Below are 15,460 nucleotides of genomic sequence, written 5' to 3'. Positions count from 1 at the left end.
GAACCAGAAGAGTCTCCATCCCACCTCTGAGCTTCTTCTGCCAGTTCATCTCATTAAAGAGGTCCTCAGATCTCAAGAAGAAGTCATTGATCTTGCTTCCCTGCTCGTCTCTCTCTGTGGTGTAGTAGACCCGCAGCTGTGACTCTGAAGTAAGGAACTCACAAATGCTGGGAACAGGAAACACTATCTCCTCCATGGTGCGGTCCAAACGCACAATCTAAACAGAAAGAAGCACACGGGAGCTCAAGTTGCCACATGCCACCAATTCTGTGCAAACATAATGTGTAGGCTCTTGGTTTATTATCCTGTTGCCAGGTTTGTGTGTTTTGACCTCTATCTGAGCCGTGTGATTGGCATAGAACTCCAAGGCCTCGTCTCCCTCTCCGTTGGCCCCTCCTGGCCTCAGCATCACGGAGAGCTCTTTATTATGGCGTGCCAGCTGGATGAAGGACAGAAAGTCAACAAGTGCTTGTTCCTCACACGCACACACACACAAAATAGCTGATTTAAGTCATTTTCTATCCTGAGAGAAAAGTGCGGTAAAACTGAGGTTTTGTGAACAAAAAAAATCAAACCTGGTGAGCTAAAATGTAGATGTTGTGTCCAACATTTTGGGGTGAGGCAGGATCATGTTCCTTTTCGTCTCCGTTGTCCTCTTCATCCCTCGTGTCCTCAAACTCTACCTCACCCTGAAGATAGGCCTTCTTGATTACCTCCACCTGCAAACAAGCAATTTCAACAGTTTCAATGCATAAGTTGTTATTTTACAACACGGTCATGACCAAGCAGACCATGTGACTGTGAGAAATGTCATTAGAAGACAAAAACGGCAGTTCTGCACCAGCTCTTTGGGCTTCATGTTGTACAGGATCCTCTCGGCATTCTCACTGTCATGGCGGCTCTCCATGATGGCGAGCAGCAGCTTGGAGGCGTTGTTCTGAGAGGGCAAACGCAAAACACAACCATAAGAAGAGAGAGAGCAAAGTGAAATAAAAAATAAAATCTGAAAAAATGAACTGACACAGTAACACATAAGCCTCCCACTGTCCTAATGGGTGACCCCGCGAGGAAAGTTGACCATTGAGCAGGATTGATGGTTTATCCCTTGAGGTCCATGTGGCAGGGGTGAGGAGTGAGCATCACCTCACCCCTGCCACATGGACCTCAAGGGATAAACCATCAATCCTGCTCAATGGTCAACTTTCCTTGCGGGGTCACCCATTAGGACAGTGGGAGGGTTAAATACCAATAACAGCCACACCCAAAACTCACTTTCAGCTCTAGAACCAGATCCATCCGCTTCTTTCCAAGTGGATTGATGTCATTAAGTATCAAAGCTATGATGATATCAATGCCATTGGACTCATGAGTGGCTATACAATTCTGGAAGAAATAGGGAGGAATAATTATGGCTACATAGGTCAAACTGTGTGGTTTAAGTAGGAACTGAAAGCTATCTGTTGTGAGTGTGTGTGTGTGTGTTTTACCTGGTTTTCATGGCAGGGGCCTTGGCAATACTCTGTTAAACTCTCCAGAGTTTGGTTAACCAAGGCAACGTTCTTCTCGTTGATGTAGAGCCCCAGCAGGCCGAGACCTCCTGTGGTGCTACCACAGATGCAGTCTAAGAACTGCAGGGTCTCACACACTAGATTATAGTTGTTCTTTTTATTCTGACAACGCAGAAAGTTCTAGGAAATAAAAAAATGGATGATTAGATGACTGACCTACACAATAACGTCAACAGAATCAATGCATGCAGTAAATAAGTACACAACATAGCAGTTTGTGGATCAAAAAGCACAAAGCATTTTTATATGATTTGTTGATTTTTTTTTACCAAAAAAAAAAAACAACAGATCAAAAAACAACTACAGTAAAGCCTCTAATATTAGCCTGTATTCAATTGGGTATCATATTTTGGCAGGTGTCGGAGTCAGCGGAGGTGAATAATGGCCTTTTTTTTGTGGCCGGGTGGAATGTGGTAACAAGCAAGTACCACGGGGGGGCGGTTGTGTCATCCGTCTCACTTTTGATTTGCCAGTGATAGACCGCGAGGGTAACTTTAACCGTGCGGAGACGAAGAGGAGGCGAAAATTTGATATCAAGTTCAAAGAGAACGTGCTGATTATACTGCAGAACACTCTGGGGAGCAGTAGGGGTTGTATGAACTAGTCACTAGTCGACTTCACCACTCTATAGTGACTTTTTATGCCTGTCATCGACTAGTCGCTGTCACGTGATAATGACCGGCAAGACGCAGTCCTCGGAAAAGACAGCAGCCTGCTGTCAGCAGGTGACAAGCTCCTGCGCGTCGGGAGGCAACGAGCTGTGCCAGAGCGTCGGTACCGACACCCGCCGTAAAACGGACACTTAACCAAATTGTGACGTTTACCCTCTTGCAATTTAACCTTCCCCTCACCCCCATCCTAACCTTAACCAGCTTGTGCATGCAAAGCTCTGATTGTTGATGCGCTCCAGACATCTGCGTCCTGAGCACGGCCACAGTAACATTATCAAATCAGGTGTCGCCACCTCAAAAACTAATTTCACATGCAATCGTTCATGTCGGCTCATTTCCTTTTATGTTTTCTGTCTTTTATTTGTGCCTGATGCTTTTCGCTGCTGTGGAGCGGGGCACGTCACCTTGTCCTCCGGTGATGCACCTCACCAGTGCGGCCGGTGCGCAGCGAGCACTCCGCTGTTTTAGCGGTCGGTAGATCTTTTAGAACTGCAGTTCGAAGGTAACTCATAAGATGAATATATATGAACCCAGGTAGCAGTTTTTCTTTAAGGATTGAGAGGAGATGCAGGAAGATAATAAACAGGCAGGACAGAAAAATAGTCAAATAAAAACAAGTTAGTTTTTGTACCTGCTGGTTGCAAGAAACAGACACCATTGAAGGTAATCAGAAGTGAGGAACAGAAAATGAAATCATTATTTTAATGTTTAGAGCAGCAGGAACTCTGAGAGGCTGCAGGTGCATCAGTGAGTTTGCAGCCGCTGCACAGGGGGAGGGGGGAGAGGGCTGAAGCAGAAACTACCGTTGTTAAAAGAAATGTGTTTAACTTTGAAAATGTGGGCGCAATTTTAATTGTCAAAAACTCCAGCGAACCATTAGTTCATTTTGCTCAAATAGAAATTGAGGCCTGCCTCTAATTCTGGTCCTTCTTCCAATAAAGGCCTGGAGCTTGATGAGCTTGAGTCAAATACAGGCCCGGGCCTGTATTAGAGGATTTACGGTATTCTACATTTCCCAAACTTTCACATTCATCTACAGAAACCAGATAAAATGTAAGGTTATTATTCCAAAGAAGTGAGGCTTCTCAATTCTCTCTCTCTGTCACACACACACACACCTATTGAAAGAGGAAAGACAGTCACTATGTCCTATGGTTGAAAACTGCTACTGATCGATAACATGGCTGAGATAAGATTATAACCCAGGCTCTGTTCCTCAGTTGGTCCCACCTGTAAGTCACGGTTGTGATTCTCACAAAGTAGCTGGAGGAAGCGAAGAATTGGCTGCATGATAGAAATCACAAAACTCATCTGCTCATCATCCAAGCTCATGTCCTTGGTGCTCAGTTGGCCATCTGCTAAGGGAAAGTGGTCCTCTGGGTCAGCTTCACGCCGATAAGAGTTAAAGGCCTTCTTTGTGGCAGACGCGGCCTCTGACAGCTGCTCTTTTACATCCTCGGTCATGGTTATAATGGAGGTTCTTGCTACATAAAGATAGGAGAATAAACTTACACAAAGCACAAATATATCAGCACAAATTAATAAATCCTGTTTAAAATATGAAACGAGTAACTCAACATCAGCTCATGTGATTGACCTTTAGAGGCTAATCTGACCTTTCTTGTGAGTGGGGACTACTTTGTCCAAGGAGTCAACCTGTTTCTTCCTGTTTCCCAGGTCACTGGTGTTTACCGTCACTGTGGCTTTGATCTCCTGCTGGGCTGACTTCATACGGTCATAAAAGACCCGGAAGAACTTTTCTGAGTTCTTGTCATCAGTCAAACGGCTGTAGAATGAATGCTGGACATGAGGAAACAATGACAAAATATATCAGTTACTGAAAACCAACCATTAAACAGCATTGTCTAAAAGATATACAAGTACAAACTAGTGAGGAAGGAAAATCAGGAATACTAATCATTTCCTTTCTGAGATACCTCTGCTGATAAACTCATATAACCAGCTGTTTAGTTCTTAAACTTGTTTCAGCCTGAACTTCATGAACCACAATGGACGACTGTGTCCAACAGGCAATTTAAAGGTGAAATGAGTGGACCCCTTCCATTAGTTTACCAATGCAACATTTTAGAAATCAGGAAATTTATGTTCAGTTTATGAAACCCTTTTGTTTATTGTTCGGTCTGTAAATATATCAGTTAAAGGTGTGGAACACTGAAAAACGATTTTTTAAAATGATTATTTCTGATTACAACTGACCACTCTGAGTTTTACACACTTGTCACTGAACATTCATGGACTCATCCATCTTGACTGACGACGGGAAAGGCTGTTGTTGGTGAGCATCCAGGAAACAGCAGAGAACGTCTTGGCTGGTAGAACCTAACCATTAGCAATAGCAACTCCACCACACAGCGGAACTCCTCCAGGCTTGTGTTATTTGTGGAGACAAAACATCAACGTTGCAGAGCAAACGGAGTCAGTGGTACAGTCGTGTTGCTGTTATCAAATCCTGCTATGTTCTGATACTCTCTCCTCCAGCTGACTCCACCATGCTGACACAGGTGCTTCTGGGCTCAAGTACGACATATAGGCACTCATTCCTACTAGAGACCACTGCAAATGTATTGATTAAACTAGTGTTTGACACCTTTAATATTTATAGAAATTAAATGTAGAGGTGTCTTAATAAGTAACAGGAGGACTGTCTGTTTACACTGTTTTAGGAAAGTTAGTAGTAGGAATGTTATAAAGCACAGAAGCATTCCTTCATTCATCTTTTCAACAGTTTTAACCAGGATGGGTCACAGTGAGCTGGTGAGACTCTAGCAGTCACCAAGTGAGGAAGGGGGGACACCATGGACAGTATCTCTCATCCACACAGCAGGACCCTAACCCTACTGCACACAAACCGAATTTACATGGCAACATTTCCCGGTGAGACGAAAAATCTCGTACATCAAACCCGACTTCCGAGTAAACAAACACGGCGAAGGAGGAGCATGCAGGTTTCTGACTGGCTAAATATTCAATAGGCAGCTTGCTTGTTTGTCCGTGAAAATTGGGCAAAGACAATCCAACAGGTCTGAAAGACCTGATTTATGATTGGAGCGGTCCCAATGTGTGTCCAAGTGGACAGAGAGCTCTCCACACACCACACATGGCAGGATAATCTGATTAGATTATTTTTAGAGCTGTTATGATAATAAGTGCATTATTTAGATTGCTGGAAGAGGAGGGTCTGCATAATTATCTTGCTGTATGAACCAGGCCCCACATCACCCCACTTCTACTCCAGCTTCACTGGCTGCTGGTTAACTTCAGGGTTCATTTCAAGGTCCTGGTTCTGGTCTTTAGGGCCTTACATGGACAAGCACCATCACACATTGGTGATCTTCTTAGTCCCTACACCACCAACAGGTCCCTGAGGTCCAGTGATCAAAGCCTACTGGTTGTGCAGCACCAGGCTAAAGACCAGAGGTGACAGATCATTTGCTGCTGTGGCCCCCAGACTCTGGACCTCTCTCCCCCTGAGCCTGAGATCAGTGAACTCAGTGGTCTCCTTTAAAAAGCAGCTGAAAACTCACCTGTTCAGGCTTTTGCGTGACCTTCATCATCACCCTCTCCTTATTCTGCTCTTGTTCCACCTTTCCCGGGATCCACTGATTTGCCTCTTTCCTATTCACTCTCTCTCTTTCCAATTCATTTTCTCTCTCCCTTTCCTTACATTTTTTAAAATTCACATTTGAATTTGTTCTCATTCTAAACATATTTTTAATCATTAAAAAATATATATTTTTTTATACTTCAATTATTTTTTGTTTTTGTGAAGCGATTTTTATCTTGAGAGGCATTATATAAAAGATTGTTTTCTTTACATCCACAGTTTCATAATATGGGAGTAAAACAGAGCACCAGGAGAAACCCCATGCATGCATGGGCGGATCATGCAAACTCCACGCTGAAAGGCCAGGCGTTGAACCTGCAACTTTCTTTCGACAAGGCAACATCCCTACCAGCTGTGCCCAGATTCAGCCCAGCACAGCACCAGTCTATTCAGAACACTTTCTTAGATAATTAAAACTAAAAAATCAGTTCATATTCATCAAGAAGCTCCAGATTACGTCTAAGATGACATAAAAGATGAGAGGAGACTAAATTATCTTGATGCAAATAATGTAAATTCATTCATGACATGAGTTTTCATCTAATGGGGTAAAAAATGAAGAATTGATACGAGAAAACTAGTCTTATCAGGATGTTCGCAGCATATGTAACAGCGGCGAAGGAAGGCTCTGAGATATGAGAAGTTAACGCCACAGTTATGGCTGCAGAATGGGGTCAGGAAAAATTAGAGCACTTACAAACCTGCCAGGGACAATCTATACGCCGTGTCCCAACCCACAAGGCTGTTGTTTTGATTATGTAAGAGCTGTTACTGCTGCAGTATATGGAAAGGCTTTTACCAGCCAGAGCAGCCTTGTCACAGGAACAGGGTGAAAAAAAACATGACACGAGAGGGAGAAGCCAGGCCCACTTACACAGCTAGGGGGAAACGAGATGGCACGGAGTGAGAGGGGAAAAAAGCTGGAGGCAAAAGAAAGATCAAGGAAGGAATGAAAAAAGGAGGAGTGAGAAAAGATTGAGTGAGCGAAAAGGAGGGCAAGAGATAGGGAGGGAATGTTATCAGAGTATTTAGGCCAGTTCTCAGCGTTCGTTACATAATCCTCAGCTTTAACAGGTTACATATAAAACTTGGCAGCTAGAGACAAAAACATGTCCATAGGAATGTTACCTAGCTTTTACAACTCCATAGAGTTTCTGTTCACACAATAAAACAAACGAATCAAAATGAAAAACTTCAACAAACACTTTAGGTCATAAAATAGCTCCTTGTTTAAGAGCTGATACTGTTTTATCCAGAGAAGCAATGTAGTGACACAGAGCTGGTCCCTTCAAAATGGATTCAGAGGCTTTAGTGCCCCGCCCCAGACCTCCACCACTGAGCAACAGGCCTCCTGCACGTACGCACTCTGCCAAAACTCAGGGAGAAGGAGAAGTGTGTGTGTTCGGGGGGGGGGGGGCTGCCAAGCAAGGCCATCGAGCAACAAATAACATAGTCACAGAGCAGAAAGCATGGCGACGGGATTAGCTGCACCGCTAACAGAATCTACAAGACATAGTATGCCTGTGGAGTGACGTGTGAAAGAGGTTTGAGGGGGTGTTCCATTTCTGATCATATAACTCTGTCTCCTATCAGCCTGGTGAGGCTCAATCTTGCAGGGAGGGGGAACAGAAGTGAAGTGCAGAGCCCCAAGGCACAAGACAGCACAAACGAATCAGAGCTGAGGAAACACAAAGGAGATGTCACCCTTAACCATTACATAACTGGCACACACACACACACACACACACACACACACACACACACACACACACACACACACACACACGCACGCACACACACACACACACACACAGCAAAGGCAAACACACACACATATGCTGACATGCCAATACGCCCGCTGACTTTTACACTCACAAAAAGGAAAGAAGAAAACTGGGTCACCTGTCTCCAGCATTGCCACAGGCCAATTTCTAGCTGAGTATGCAGCTGGACTGGTACCGAACCTTAGCAGCACCAGAACCAAGGCAGCCAGCAGCAGGGACATTTTATCGTAACATTTCCCCGTGATAGAGCCAAGCACCCATGATTCATCGAGGCAGGAGGCCAACGTTCACGTAAGAGGATTAGATATTTTTTAACAAGCAGTGAAATTTCCAGCGGCAGCCTGATGCGGTCGTTGTTCTTTAAAGCCGGTTTTTAAGAAATGATCTTTTTTTGTTTAGCACGCAGATCGAGTGCGTCAGTGAAATAAAGACTGTGCCATTTCAGAAAAACAAACAAACAAACAAACCAAAAAAAAAACCCCACCAGAACACCACAATACAGAAACCCCCCACAGCAACTTTCATTTTAAGATTTCCTCAGAAATGTTTTTGGCAATGAATCAGAAGTGAAAACCTAAACTTTCATGTCTAACCACACAGCTGCTGCTGTAGTTTCACTGCTGGTCCTAAAAGTTTTCATCTGTGCCGGTGTGTAGCGCCGCACAGCCCTCAGTGAAAAGACAAGGACAAGAGTGGAGACACGACATTAAGGATGGAGCGATAGTAACAGAGGAAGAATGGAGAAGATGGACAAACACACCCCCCCCCCCCCCCCCGCTGGATAAACACAGTGCCTGTCTGTAACCATGGAGACAAAACCCTGAGAGGGATGAGCTGGAGAGGACCAGGGTGAGGTGGGGGCGGGCAACACAGAAAAACAAGGTCACAGCGCTTTCCCTTCTCTCCTTCCGTTCAGCCACTTGGCAACAACAAAGGGATGTTATGTAACCGCTATTTATACTTGTGCTCCCTCTTCCTCTCACCCTGCCCTTCTCACGTCAGGCAGCGCCACATGCAAGCCAAATGCATCGGCTCTCCCTCTCCCCAAGACGCTCTTCTTTCATCCCTTCCTTTTTCTCAACAACCCCATCTGTCCAAAGTCTTCACCTTGACTGAAGCTGATGCAGCTTTTCTTCTTCTCCTTTGCAACACTTGTCGAACAAACCTGCAAACCCAGACCTTTGGAAGGAAACAGCAAAGCGCCATGTGGTTTGACAGCAGAAGGCTGATGAGTGAAATGCCACAAGTCAGCTTGTCACAACTAAATCTACAGCTTTGTGGTAGCTGCTGCAGGACAGAAGACCATTTGGGATGTGCTGGAGAAGGCTTTGTGCAGCGGTCAGACTCTACCATCATTAATGCAAGATCTTGGTGTTAGTGCAACACTGGATGGAAATAAATGTTGCGACATTGCAGAAGCTTATAGAAACAATGTCACAGCGAATGCATGCTGTGATCAAAGCTAAAGGCGGTTCAGCAAAAAAATTAGTGTGTGAGGTTTTCTTTGTTTGGTGGCGACTGTGTTTCTTGGCCAGGGGCTTCACAAGAATTTGCGTGAATTAAATTTTATATCAGCGACCCATTTTTATGAAAAACTGGGACCGAGCTTATTTTACTTTGTTGAATCATCTTTATTTGCAACTTAAATTTAACAAAAGCTTTCCTCTAAATGACTTAACTAACTTAAACAAGCTCAAGAGTCAACGTTTGTCTTTTTCATTTTTACATTTTCTGTTGATTCAAAGGATCTCGCAAGGTGACAGTTACTGTGGTTTTCCCTTTCCGTATTAGGCAAGTTTTCTCCCGGAGAAACGTTTTCTAGATTTCTGCACATGATGCTTAAAATGCACAACTTATTCAGTACTAATTGTCCCTTCGTAGTTGTGGAGGTTGCTCTTGTAAGCTTTAAAAACACCAAACAAATCACAGATGCCAAGACGAAGACTTTTTTTTACTAAACAAGATACACTTTCTCTTTACCTCAGTCCATCTTAAACAAAGTTTTAGATTCAAAGGAAACACGTTTTTAGTTTCCGTTTATAAGTGGACACACTTTTTGTTTCGTAGGGTTTCAACTAGAATTTGTAGCTGTAGTAAATAGTTGTGCACACCAGCGTCAGAATTCACTAAATAACGTGTCTATTGAGGGCATGAGTTAGGGCCTACAGTGATGGTAAATCTGGGTCTTAGTGTAGTCATTTCCATCTCTCAACTATACAGTTTCAGTTTTCAGCTTTGTTACTATATACATGTTATATTGTATAAACTATATACACATTTATGGATTTTCTGATATAATTTACTATAGACACAGATAGGGTCCATTTTGCTCATACTGAATCAGTGGTAACCCTCTCTCTTTGGGATTTACTCCTAGTTATGTTACTGACCAGTTACCATTTAGTCTAATTGGTTAAGGTATTAGTATTTTTAAATGTTTCCAATATCTTCCACTTATCCAGGGTCGAGTCGCTCCATCTGTCCCTCATTTGTGAAGAAGACCCAGAGATACCTAAACCCCTCCACGGACCTTGTCCCTGACCCGGAGAAGGCAATCTACCCCTTTCCGACTCAAGACCATGGTCTCTGGTTTGGAGGAGCTGACTCTCACCCTGGTGATGAGGAATTCAGCTGCAGACCACTCCCTTTTAAAGCGATACATTGCTAATTTTTTATATTTTCTCAAGTCAGTATGTGCTGATATGACCCATTACTGGGTTAATGAAAGGCCACCCAGCTCCGATCTCCCCCTGTGGCCAGAATATTCCACTTGCAACTTCAGACTGGCAGGCCGCTCTGTTGGGACAACAGAGCTGACATACCTGGTGCTGCAGTCTGCTTCCAGCATGTTTTAGATCATGAACAACTGAATTGTTTAATTTAGTGATGAACCGCTCCTGTAGACACTAAGGAAGGCGTTTCAACTGTTAGATGAAGGTGTTAAAAAGACGAACACACAGCAAGAAGATGTTTTGGTTCTAAAAACTGACACTAGGAGGTGCTAAAGGCAAGCCTAGTTCCCCTTTAAACGTTTTACATGTTTTCTCCACTTTCTGGACCCATTCTTACATCTCAAAATACAGAGGTTGTTGGCATGAATGAAAATAGCAGAAAGCATATGTTTGAAAACTGAGTTCATAGCAGCTGAAACTCAGGTGGTACGAGGATCCTCTCACAATTACAGCTGCAGGGTTAAACCCCTAAATCCATAGTTCTCAGGTTAAAGCATCTTGAGGGAAAATCCTGAACTGAACATCTCTCACCTCATGTTTTTTGGACTAGTGCTGAATCAGTCAAACAAAAGTCAAGTATTGCAACATTTCCTTTGAGCAGACTATAACAACTTTATATGTAGGATCATCTTACAGCACAAAGAACAGACCGAGCATGCTGCTGAGTTCAATCGTGAAGTTATTTTTGTGCATCCTGAAGGCCAAGAGAACATAGTTAACTGTTATATGAGAAAGAGATATCTGACACCCAGCAGGTGTTCAGCTTGGCACGCCAAATGAAGATAGCAATAAATAAAAAAATAAATAAATAAAAAACTCTGTGGTGAACTCTGGCATTTGATGCAGGCTACCCATTCGCTGAGACTGTTGGCAATTCTAAGGAAAATATTCAGCTAAAAGAACGGGATAAATATTTGCATGGCGCAGTACAGTTCTAGCTCTGCTGGACAACTTTTCCTGCAGAGAAATCTCCTTTTTTGCAGAACAAACAAGAAGGAGAGGTTTAAAGGAGCTCCAGTTTTTCCTCAATCCCTCCAGTGTTTCCTCGACCCCTCCACGTCGCTCTCCCCACTGCCCCAGTTCCGGAGGCCCAGCATGACCCAGAAAAAGCGTAAGGGAGCGAGGCTGGAATGTTTTGAAGACTGAGACATTCCTCATTGTTCATTCACAGAGGCTTATGTAATACAGACTGATCATGTGATGCGGCTCTGCAGCAGTCGTGGGAAGCCAAAGCATTATCTCTGCCCCAGTGGCTTCCTTGCACTAATCTGATTATGCAAGCCCTTTGCTTACACAACAACATGCAGACAGACAGACCGAATGGACCGACCTACTGGGAGATTAAACTGATGAAGCAAAATATAGAAAGGGACTATAAAAACCTGCAAAGATGTATGGACTTCAGCGTGGCAGGAAATACCCATTTAAACTTTTTTACATTTTTATTACAAACAAGTAATATCATTAGCAGCTGACCTAGATTTTCAGATCTATGGTAAAGATGGAGATATGAGGAGAAGTTGGGTGATGTATAAGTGCAGCCACAATGGCACACTGACCCACATTTTAAACTTCCATTCATTATTCTCCTTTAATGTGCACTCCCCCTATTGATCTAAAGCAGATTGTCTACAGTAAAACAGTCAAGTGTTCATTTTTATTCTAAGAGATGACTGAACTTAAATATTCTGACATCCTTCTAGTTGTGAGTTTGCACAATGGAGATATTTGTGTATATCTAACCTGGATTGTGGTGTTTCCTCCTTCCAGCAATGCTATGGCCAACAGGATGCTTTCTTCAAACACACGGTCACTTGTGGTATTCATGATTAGGTCGATAACTAGATCAGAAGCTCCTTCTTTGTCTAGATGACACTGTACCTCTGCAAGTGTCATCTGACCTCGACTCAGGCAACCTGGACCCCCTAAACCTGCAGATGAGAGAAGGTGATGGGATAAATCAGAGCTGGGTGTTTCTGGTTTGTTAGAGAAAGTCTGGATATATTCCCTGAATATGAACTGTAGTTATGAACAAAACCTCGACTGAGGATTTTACTGTTATTGTTACTTGTGGAGTACCTCAAGGCTCAATGCTTGGTACAATATTATTCAGACTGTACAAGTTTCTACTTGTTAAAATCATTCATAAATACAACCATACTATGATAGTAAGAATCCCAATTGAACATTTGTTCTCTGATGATGATACAAATCCTCCACACTTACACAAATTACACAACTTTTATTATTGTGCCAATGTCAAATGATGTGTTACAATTAAACAAACTTCTAAGTTCTCAGTCTCTTCAATGTAAAAATTTGAATTTGAATTTTAGAAGACACATAACAATGTCTTTTTAAATCATTAGGACAATTATTCAAAGTTAAGGGTTTTTATCAAAACTAAACCATGAGAAGAAAATTTATATATTTATTAGTAGCAGGTCAGATTTCCTTAATGGCTTTTTAAAAGGCCTCCAAACATGTGCTGTGGGCAGACTACAGCTGATACCAGGTTTAAAGAAATATGAGTACAAACAATGACAAATAAGAGTAAATCACACCCACCATCTGCTGTTGAATTTGTGCCTTTTATGAATGTGTACATAAAATGTTCTAACACAAAGTTTATCTGTGTGTGATTCTTCTATGTAATTTCAAACACTGTATTAAAGATATTGGCCAGAGGCAAAATTCCTTTGAACGGCATGTGTAAAGAAAGATTAAAACCTCAGATGAAAAAGGTTTTAGAATTTTCACGGCTGGAAAATCTGATGTTTGAGACTAGCGCAGGAAAAACAGAAACTAGCTTCCGGTCTGAGCCCTGGGCAGCTGGTGACATTTCACATGGAGCTCTGCTGAAACAGCTATAGTAAACAACCCCCGACTCCGGTGTTTCTGCATTAGCGTTATAGCAGAGAACAATGTGTCATCAATCAGATGTAGCTTCTGAAACCTCTGCTAGTCGGTCAGATTTGTTTTTTCTCTGGGATACGGTGACGAGAATGGATATTGGATTACCGGAGAAGTTCAACCGAACTCCGACCCCACTAGCTGGATATCACTACCGGAGGTGCAGACACGTTTTAGACCGTTTGACTCAGAAGACCTGCAACCCGATTTGAACACTGGAGAGGATTCTGTTCATCTTCAGAACCAAAATCGGTACAGTTTGTTTACTTTTATATTTTATTTTTCATTTCTGTGCTCCACCGGGAGCTCTACACTGGCGAGTTCTCAGCTGGTCTTAGCGCCATCATCTGCCTCAATATAATTCAGTAATCTACAGATAAATAAAATAATGTTCTGCCAGTTTTACCGCTGTGTGTATATGTATGTTGACAAAACTCCAGAAAATATTTAACCAATAATTTACTAGAATAAATCTTCCTGATGATGGAGTTAACTCGCTAGCTCGGCACGTTGTTTGCACTAATTCAGGATGGCACAGAGGTTCTCGGTCTCAGGAGGATCTATTGTTGAAATATGGTGATCATCTTTTAGATTATATCTGTGTGTGTGTGTCATATCTTTCCTAAATGACTTGTTTTTTCCTTACCGGAGCTAACACGGTTAGCAGTGTTGCTGCAGTCATGCTAACAGGACTCTGGAGTCCAGAAGTTGCGGTGCGGTTCCAGACGGATTTATAGATGTAGGTTAATATTTTGGATCAGACCCATGTTATTTAAAAATGCGTGTAGGACACAGACATATGGCCCAGACCTTTTGCTGCAGCTGTAAACGCAATTTTCCGTAATAATTAAGAGCACGAAAGTAAACAAAATACAGTTATTCACAATACTAGCATCAGCAGTGACCTTAATTTACGTGTTGGAATGACGTATGCAGAACACAGTTCTTCACTGTCTGGAGGGGAGGACTTGGATTTTATGTAATGATTTATGACAAAAGTCCTTAACAAAATGAAAATCTGAACCCAGTTCATATTTATATTAGACGGTAAAGTGTAGTTATACTACATTTCTACAATTTTAATGCAGAGTCTGGCCAATACCTTTAAAAATACAAAATACTCAGCAACACTTATTCAAACTATTGCCTTGTTCACAAATGAGGAGATTAATGGAGTGGGAGATGGATAGGCAGATTGTGCTGCATCTACAGTGATGAGGACATTGTACTGGTCTGTTGTGGTGAAGAAAGAGCTGAGCCAAAAGCACAGCTCTTGATTTATCAATAGATCTATGTTTCAACCCTCATCTATGGTCACAAACTTTGGGTAGTGACCGAAACAGCAAACTTGTGGGTTCAAGCGGCTGAAATTAGGTTTCTCTGCAGGGTGTCTGGGCTCTCCCTTAGAGATAGGGTGAGAAGCTTGGTCATCTGGGAGGGGCTCGCTGTAGATCTGTTGCTCCTCCACATCGAGAGAAGCCAGTTTAGGTGGCTTGGGCATCTAGTTAGGATGCCTCCCAAGTGAGGTTTTGTGGGCATGTCCAACCAAGAGGAGGCCTTAAGGAAGACCCAGGACATAATGGGGGGACGACTGGCCAGGGAACACCATAGGATTCCCCCAGAGGAGCTGGCATAAGTTCTTGAGGAGAGGAATGTCTGGGCCTTTCTGCTTAGGTTGCTACCGCCGCAAACAGACACTGGGTAAATGGAGGGAAATGGCTGATTGCTTTCATAAAACATCTTATTTTTTTGAACTAGTCTCTTATAGAATGTTACAGTTGCAGTTGGCATCCCTTTGGGGCCCATCGTGAGCCTTCAGATGAAGTTCCTATTATGGCTCTCGTTTCTACAACAAGTGCAAAGGCAGTTTTCACAGAAAACAGCAACATGTCACCTAGTAACAATGAGAGGTTTCTCACAGAGGGCGAGGTCTTTACTTCCTGTGGTCTGATCATGTACACGGGAAATATGGCAAACCAGCCTCCAGTGTTTGTCAGTCAAAAAGCTGCTTGTGACAGGGTGACTCATCTAAAATGAATGATATAAATGAATTTTTATAACACACTCACATTTTTGTGTTGCTCATGCTCTTACCAAAGCATACATAGAAGAAAATAATCAACCAGTACCATATATAGAATAAATACTAACAGAGGTGAATTTGCGG

At 42.7% G+C, this 15,460-nt stretch overlaps 1 protein-coding gene across 2 annotated transcripts in view; it reads right to left on the bottom strand.

Annotated features, from left to right (window-relative positions):
• The window catches only part of LOC107384050 (inositol 1,4,5-trisphosphate-gated calcium channel ITPR1), a 120,442-nt gene that overhangs the window by 22,291 nt on the left and 82,691 nt on the right, over positions 1-15,460 (bottom strand). For both annotated transcript variants that reach the window (XM_054739643.2, XM_054739639.2), the window contains 9 exons: positions 12,124-12,311; positions 3,856-4,039; positions 3,470-3,723; positions 1,488-1,688; positions 1,273-1,383; positions 842-937; positions 576-719; positions 332-439; positions 25-217 (listed from right to left, as the gene is read on the bottom strand). In XM_054739643.2, coding sequence (XP_054595618.2) covers positions 25-217; positions 332-439; positions 576-719; positions 842-937; positions 1,273-1,383; positions 1,488-1,688; positions 3,470-3,723; positions 3,856-4,039; positions 12,124-12,311 — 1,479 coding nt within the window. The remainder of the gene's footprint in view (positions 1-24; positions 218-331; positions 440-575; positions 720-841; positions 938-1,272; positions 1,384-1,487; positions 1,689-3,469; positions 3,724-3,855; positions 4,040-12,123; positions 12,312-15,460) is intronic.

This window comes from Nothobranchius furzeri, chromosome 3, assembly GCF_043380555.1.
Source record: "Nothobranchius furzeri strain GRZ-AD chromosome 3, NfurGRZ-RIMD1, whole genome shotgun sequence".
Taxonomy (NCBI): domain Eukaryota; kingdom Metazoa; phylum Chordata; class Actinopteri; order Cyprinodontiformes; family Nothobranchiidae; genus Nothobranchius; species Nothobranchius furzeri.
Note: the sequence above shows the minus strand (reverse complement) of the source record. Positions and strands in the feature narration are given on the sequence as shown.